This window comes from Chroicocephalus ridibundus, chromosome 1 (assembly GCF_963924245.1).
Source record: "Chroicocephalus ridibundus chromosome 1, bChrRid1.1, whole genome shotgun sequence".
Lineage (NCBI taxonomy): Eukaryota > Metazoa > Chordata > Aves > Charadriiformes > Laridae > Chroicocephalus > Chroicocephalus ridibundus.
The window spans coordinates 118,138,404-118,145,463 of NC_086284.1; the positions used below are offsets into that span (position 1 = coordinate 118,138,404).

Consider the following 7,060-nt stretch of genomic DNA (forward strand, 5'->3'; position numbering starts at 1 on the left):
CACCTGGAGAGGGCTTGTTGGAAAAGGTCAGGAAAGCAGTGTAACTGCTGATCCACGGGCAGCAGGTACCCAGAGTCACAAGACAAATCGAGTACCACAATTCAGTGAGCTACGGAGGGACCCAAACATCAGAGCAGGAGCTGGGACCTCTTGGGGAAACTTGGCACACACAGCTGCCGATGCTGGCTGCAGGGAAGGTGAGGTGGGCCCGGGGCACGCTGCTGATGGCCATCTCTGACCTAGTAACAGCAACAAAGACTGGGATGCTTACAGTTCCCGTCCCCTACAGTACATGCCAGCACAAAGACATGAATAATTCTGGCTGCCTTTCTCAGGTGATAGATGTTGGAGTTTCTCATAGTTTGTAAGTATTCAATGTGCTAGTTTTGTTAATTTTCCATTGCAGTGGAAATGGAGTGATCTGAGGATACTCACACTGAAGACACACCCTGGAATTTTTACAGTGTACTTTAAAGGAATAATGGGATTGTTGAGAAGTCATTACCAGTGGTATTTATTTTCTCATTCCATTATGTCAAAACTTCTTTCAGTAGCCCAGATCACGTTTTTGACAGCACAGCCAAGTTTACCACTGATGCTTGATTCTGCTGTTGCTCTAAAGACTTTTTTCTTTTTTTACAGGTTTCACTCCTCATCATCCCAGTTGTCTTCTTAGCAAGTCACTGTTGTGATGCTTCATTTTAAGGCCACAAAACCATCCATGCCCTTGACATGACCCAGACGTCCATATCCTGTATGAAAAGGATTTTAATTTTATGCCAGCAATAAAAATTGATCACTGGAAAATTTATAATTTGAGACCCCATAATGATCAGGCTCATTATTTTCCAGTGCCAGCATTCTGCAGGTGTTCTGAAAGACAGTGCAAACACAAACCACTACTTCTTTTCTGAAACAGGAGTCTCCTCTCAGCCTCTGGCCCTCTGGTCCTCTCTGTTGCAAGAGTCATGGCTAATTAGCGTTGGGTAGCTATAGAGATGGAAGCCCTACTCTAGGTCACCCCTCACTTTTTGATTTGGTCCACTTGGTGCTGCTGCAGACACATTTCTAATGGGAAAAATAAAGATGGCCTGAGGACAGACGCTATCAGTAACTGAAAATTCCTTCAGATCTGCATAGGGAGATATGAAATCTAAAACTCTAGAGCAAAGGCGGAGCCAACTGATGGGTTCTGCCTGAAGATCTGACTTCAGGGAATTAAGACCTGGTCTTTTTTTTGAAGCTGAAATTTTTATCATTTGGTAAAACTCTTAGAATCACCAGTCATAAAATCTTCAGGACTTTTCCAGGTACCTGGATACAAAATAAATGTCGGACAGTCCTTATGAACAGCTGTTTCTACAATTAAAATAGTTTTCTTAAGAGAAATTACCTTGCAACTACTTATTTATAAGCTAGATACATAAATGGCAACTTCCTACACATACTGTACAAACGGCCTAAAGTACCAGCATGAAGCAAACACAACTGATTCAAATAAATGATGGGAAGGCTTGTATTTTTAATACACACAACTCATTCCTGAGGGCTTGATCAAATAAACTACAGTGACTGTAGAGATAAGGGACAGACATATCTGAAATGAGAGGGGGATTGTAACGCTCTGGCTTTCGGTATGATTTAAAAGATAGAGGTATTCAGAGACTGTAAATTACTGTTTTGGCCGCTTTCTTACCCAGCCATTGTTGCAGACACACTTTCAAATTTCCATGTAAAATGTTTGCTGGGTCTGCTGGATGTCTGATGGAAAAGAGAGCAGGCTAAACTCCCTTGAAATTTGTGGCATAGGGGTTCCTAAGGTTCTCAGACTAACAAAACATCAATGTTTGTTGCTGCTAGTATCATCACATGTCAGGGATGAAACGTTTTATTTAAAATAACATGTAGCATAACTCTGTAGACTTCTCAAGGCCATGGAGACCTCGGATGGCAACCAGCTGCCTACCTCTTGTTAACTGAGCTGTAGTTTTCCTAGTAACATACATTAAAGGTGAGAAAAGATGAAAATACTTAAAATGTAGTCTCTCCAGCCATAATACAAGTAGATGTAGTTGCCACGTAGCTGGCAAATGTAGTTGCTAAGCCACTCTACCTGTCCGAAAAGTCATGCCAGTCAGGCGAAGCCCCCAGTGATGGGAAAAAGGGAAACATCACACTCACTTTTAAAAAAAGGTAAAAAGGGGAACTACCAGTCAGCCTCACCTCTGTGTCCAGTAAGATCATGGAACAGATCCTCCTGGAAGCTATGCCAAGGCATATGGATGGCAGGGTGGTGATTAGAGACAGCTAACTTGGCTTCACAAAGGGCAAATTGCGCCTGTCTGGAGGCCTTCTGTGATGGATTGGTGGATAAGGGGAAGACCAACTGATGTCATCTGCCTTGACTTCTGTAAAGCCTTTGACATGGTCCCACACATCCTTGCCTCTAAACTGGAGAGATACGGGTTTGATGGATGGACTATTCGATGGATAAGGAAGTGGCTGGACGGCTGCATACAAAGAATTGCAGTCAATGGCTCAATGTCCAAATGGAGATTGGTACCAAGTGGTCTGTATTGGTACCAATACTATTCAATTTTATTAACGACATAGACAGTGGGACTGAGTGTAGCCTCAGCAAGTTTGGGGATGACACCAAGCTGAGCAGTGCAGCTGATCTGCTAGAGAGAAGGGATGCCATCCAGAGGGACCCGAACAGGCTTGAGGAGTGGGCCCATGTGAACCTCATTAAACTCAACAAGGCCAAGTCAAGGTCCTACACCTGGGATGGGGAAATCCCCAGTATCAGTACAGGCTCGGGGATGAATAGATTCAGAGCAGCCCTGCAGAGGACTTGGGGATAGTGATGGATGAAAACTGGTCATGAGCTGGCAATGTGCACTTGCAGCCCAGAAATCCAACTGTATCCTGGGCTGCATCAAAAGAAGCATGGCCAGCAGGTCAAGGGAGGAGATTCTGCCCTTCTACTCTGTTCTAGTGAGACCCCACCTGGAGTAGTGTGTCCAGCTCTGGGGCCCCCAGCACAAGAAAGACATGGACCTGTGGCAGCGGGTCCAGAGGAGGGTCACGGAAATGGCCAGATGGCTGGAACACCTCTCCTGTGAGGACAGGTTGAGAGAGTTGGGTTTGTTCAGCCTGGAGAAGAGGAGGTTCTAGGGAGATCTTATTGCAGCCTTCCACTACTTAAAGGGGGCTTGGAAGAAAGACGGTGACTTTTTACCTGGCGCACTGGTTTTAAACTAAAAGAGGGCAGATTTAAAGAAATTATTTATGATTAGGGTGGTGAGACACTGGAAGAGGTTGCCCTGAGAAGTTGCGGATGTCCCATCATTGGAAGTGTTCAAGGCCAGGTCGGATGGGGCTTTGAACAACCTGATCTAATGGAAGATGTCCCTGCCCACGGGACCTTTAAAGCTCCCTTCCTCCCCAAACCATTCTGTGACTCCATGACTGTATGCCCCTGCAGGCTAATCCTTCTCTGGCCAAGAAGACCCTGGACTGGGATTTCCAAAACTACATTCATCACTAGAGGAGCATGGGGGGAGAAGAAAGCCATCCTTTCATCAATCCACCTTCTAGCATGAAACCTGCACTGTCATCAAATCTATGGAAGTTATCCTTCCTCTCCTCTGACCGCTCCTGGTGAACTAATATGGCAAAGGAGTAATGCAGAAATTAATCTGTCATTTTTACAGAGAACTGCAATGATGTTAATAAATCTTGTGCTCAAAACAGTATTGCCAGAGTACCTGAGGCCAGACAGCTCCCCAAATATCCAGAGTAACAACAGAGATGGCACTTCAGAGGCTGACAGCAGCAGGGCATAACACAGTAGGGCACTAAGTTGTTTCTAGGCTTAACAGGGAACAAGATGACGGACCTTAAAATGTTCCCATCACCTTCCTTCACATTATGATTTTAGCAGCTAAAAATTAAAGAAATGACTGCATTATGCCCTATGAAAACCAAAATGTCAGGCTTCCAGATGGTGTGAAGCACTTGCTTCTAAATTCAGGTGTTCCTGAGACAACAGCCACTAAAACCATGTCACAACTGAAGTGAACGAAATGGCTGTAACTGAAAAAGGTGACTTTCAAAGCTTGTGTTCATCCACAGTGTTAATTCTTTTTCCATTGCTGTTACCGCTTCTTCAACGTCTGGAAACAATGACCAGAAAGGAGTACTACCAGTCGCACAGAATGAAGATCTGCAGCTGCCCTGTCACTGAGGCTTTTTCCCCTTTTTGCTTCTTTGAAACAGAAAGGCCACTCACTAGGCAGAGATGTCTGGTGGTGCTGGAAGCAGAGCGCCAGCAAGGCTGGAGCACTGCTTATGATATGGTGGAGTAGATATTCCAGTGTGAAGCTCTACAAGGTCACAGCTCAGCTGCAAGAAAATGCAACTGTATCAAAACAAATCACAGTTGGGGGATGGGGGAAAAAACACATCATGCTCTCATCACAATAAAAGCTACTTTGATCCACTTTCAAAACAATACATCTATCTCACCTGCAACTCTCATCACACAATGAACAGAACTAAATATATTGGACAAACCAGTCCATAACTGTCTCCCTCTCTCTCTCTCTGCTCAGCCCTTGCCAAAGTAACACCTCATCAGTCCATTTCTACAGTGTCTGAAAGGATGTAGATTTTCTTTCGCGATTTAGGGCCCGATCAGCTGGAGGCAGTCTGCAACTGGAAGAACGAGGCCTCCTCCCAGCATAGGGATGATACAGAAAAGGCTCTAAATATAAGTATGGAGACAATCTTTAATCCAAACAGAGAACTGAGAAGACAGAGAGAGCAAGAGGTACGTATGCACACGGGCCTCTCTCTGCACATCAGACGGGGCAAGAGGCACAAAGGCAGCCTCGCTTGTAGTTCAGGGCTGCAGGGACAGTAGGGACGTGGCTGCCTTCCAGCGCAGAATGGAGGGCACTGGAAAGCAGGGTGCCAAAGAGAGCCCTGGCCTCATTTTCCTGGCAGACTCCCAGAGCTGCTCATGGGAGTCTGTCTCTTACAAAAGCCCCTGCTCCCCCGATGAAACAAACAATTGAAACAAAGAGTCCACGGCTGGCAGCTGCGAAGGTTCGCGGAGGCCTGTCTTGCTTGTTGCTCTGCATCTTTTCCACTGCAGTCACCTCACAGCATCCAGACCATCAACATGACATGTCCACAACGACTTCAAACCACGAGGGACATCCTCGTTGGGAAATCATTCTGAGAGGAAAGAGAGAAGAGAAATGTCAACAGGAAAGCACCCATGGAACAAAGGGACAGATGTAGCTTTGACAGAGACACAACCAAACAGCAACAGCCTTGTCTGCTCACACCCCTTTCCTCTCCCACACGTGCCACTTAGCTCAGGCCTAACAGCCAAGCTGCTCTAGCGACAACGTCTCCTCCATGGAACACGCTTCAGCCAGCTCCCCTTCCCCAACAACTGTACACTCATCAGTCCTCACCAGACTGCAGCAGGATGTTCTGCTCTTGTTGGTATCCTGTGTGAGGAATGCCTTTGGCATGCATGGCCCCTACACATGCCCATGGGCACGCACCCATGGCAGTCTGTCATCTCACCCCTTTCAGAAAGACCTGAGGGTCACTTACACCATGTCTTGCTACTATCTCTGTCCCAGTCCAGTAGAACAGAACATCTCAATCCTTCCTTAACAAGGATCAAGGCCAATGCAATGCCCTGTGATTTCTGTAAGCCCTGAGTAAGTTCCCTTCCCTACCATTATCCTCCTAAACCCTAGATAAACTCCCACTTCCTTGGATTACCGGGACACAGATGCCAAAAACATCCCTTACCTCCCCAGTCCCAGGCACATCTGTCTCTCCCCTCCATCACGGACTCCTGTGAAGCTATTTCCCTTTCTGGCCCCCTACACCCATAGTGATTGCCCTCTTTCAACAGTGACTCCCCTTATCTGGGGTTCCCCACACTCGGACTCCAGGCTCTACCCTCCTGGAGAGCCCCCCTGCCCCTAAATTCTGGTTAGCAACCCCTGCCTGGTGGCTCCCTCCTGAGCCTATTTGGATCAGGAACACCAGGTGTGGCCTCACTGTTTTCTTGGGGTCCTTTTTCCTCTTCTTGTCAGAGGCGTTGAGGTAGGCCTGCTCCCTGGCCCTGTACGATGGGCCTCGGCTCAGCTCCCTCTCGCTGTACGGGGGCAGGGTGTCCTCCCCTTCCTCCTGCTCAGGCGGCGGCGGTGGCTGCTGCGGCTGCTGCTGTGACTTCTCGGCTTTGTAGGTAGAGGGTGGTGACCAGGCATAGTATGTTCCCCCTCCTCTCTGGCTGGGCTGCGAGCTCAGCTTAGAGGGGGTTTCACTGTGGTCACCACTCTCATCGTAGCTCCGAGATTTCCTCTCCAAGACGCTGCTGAGGTAGGAGTGATCGTATTTCTGGCTCCCTCCGGGCGCCCGGCTCACCAGCCTGGGCAGGTGCTTCTCCTCATGGGCCCGTCTCCGGGGTGGGCTGTATGACCAGCCCCGATCCGAGTCCGTCAGCAGCTCTCGGTTCCCTCTGCTACGCTTAGTGTAGTACTCCTCCATGGAGCTATCCTGGTGGGGCAGCCCTCCGATGCAGCCGCCGTGTGACTCTGACCGCTCAAAACGCCGAGTTTCCTGGCTGTCTGCCCGCCGGGTCCGCTGGCTGTAGGACTCCGCAAAGGCTGCCAGCTCATCCATAGAGACGGCCGGCACTCCCACAGAGAAACTCTTACGGGACAACATCTCGGACTTGGATCTCTGCTGGCTGGAGGAGGGAAGAGGTAGTTTTAGAGGGCAGGATTCAGCTGCGCTCATTCCCTCAGCTGCCTTCACAGACAATGGAGGGAAACAGGCACTCCTGGGGCATGAATCATCTGACCTGTTTTCATCATCTTCTGTAGGAAGCCTCAAAATCCCTGCTTCTCTCTGCTGACTGTAAAGGCAGCTTAGTGCGGATAACTCGGACTCTACATGTCTAACGTTACCCGAGATCAACCCCAGAGGGCACCTCCCTTGTCCTCCAGTATGAGGGGCTGGACCT

The 7,060-nt window shown here is 48.3% G+C and overlaps 1 protein-coding gene across 5 annotated transcripts in view; it reads right to left on the minus strand.

The window, feature by feature from the left end:
- Positions 1–498: 498 nt before the first annotated feature.
- The window catches only part of ILDR2 (immunoglobulin like domain containing receptor 2), a 40,452-nt gene continuing 33,890 nt past the window's right edge, over positions 499–7,060 (minus strand). For all 5 annotated transcript variants that reach the window (XM_063348462.1, XM_063348455.1, XM_063348439.1 and 2 more), the window contains 2 exons: positions 6,094–6,784; positions 499–5,244 (listed from right to left, as the gene is read on the minus strand). In XM_063348462.1, coding sequence (XP_063204532.1) covers positions 5,209–5,244; positions 6,094–6,784 — 727 coding nt within the window. In that variant the 3' untranslated portion in view covers positions 499–5,208. The remainder of the gene's footprint in view (positions 5,245–6,093; positions 6,785–7,060) is intronic.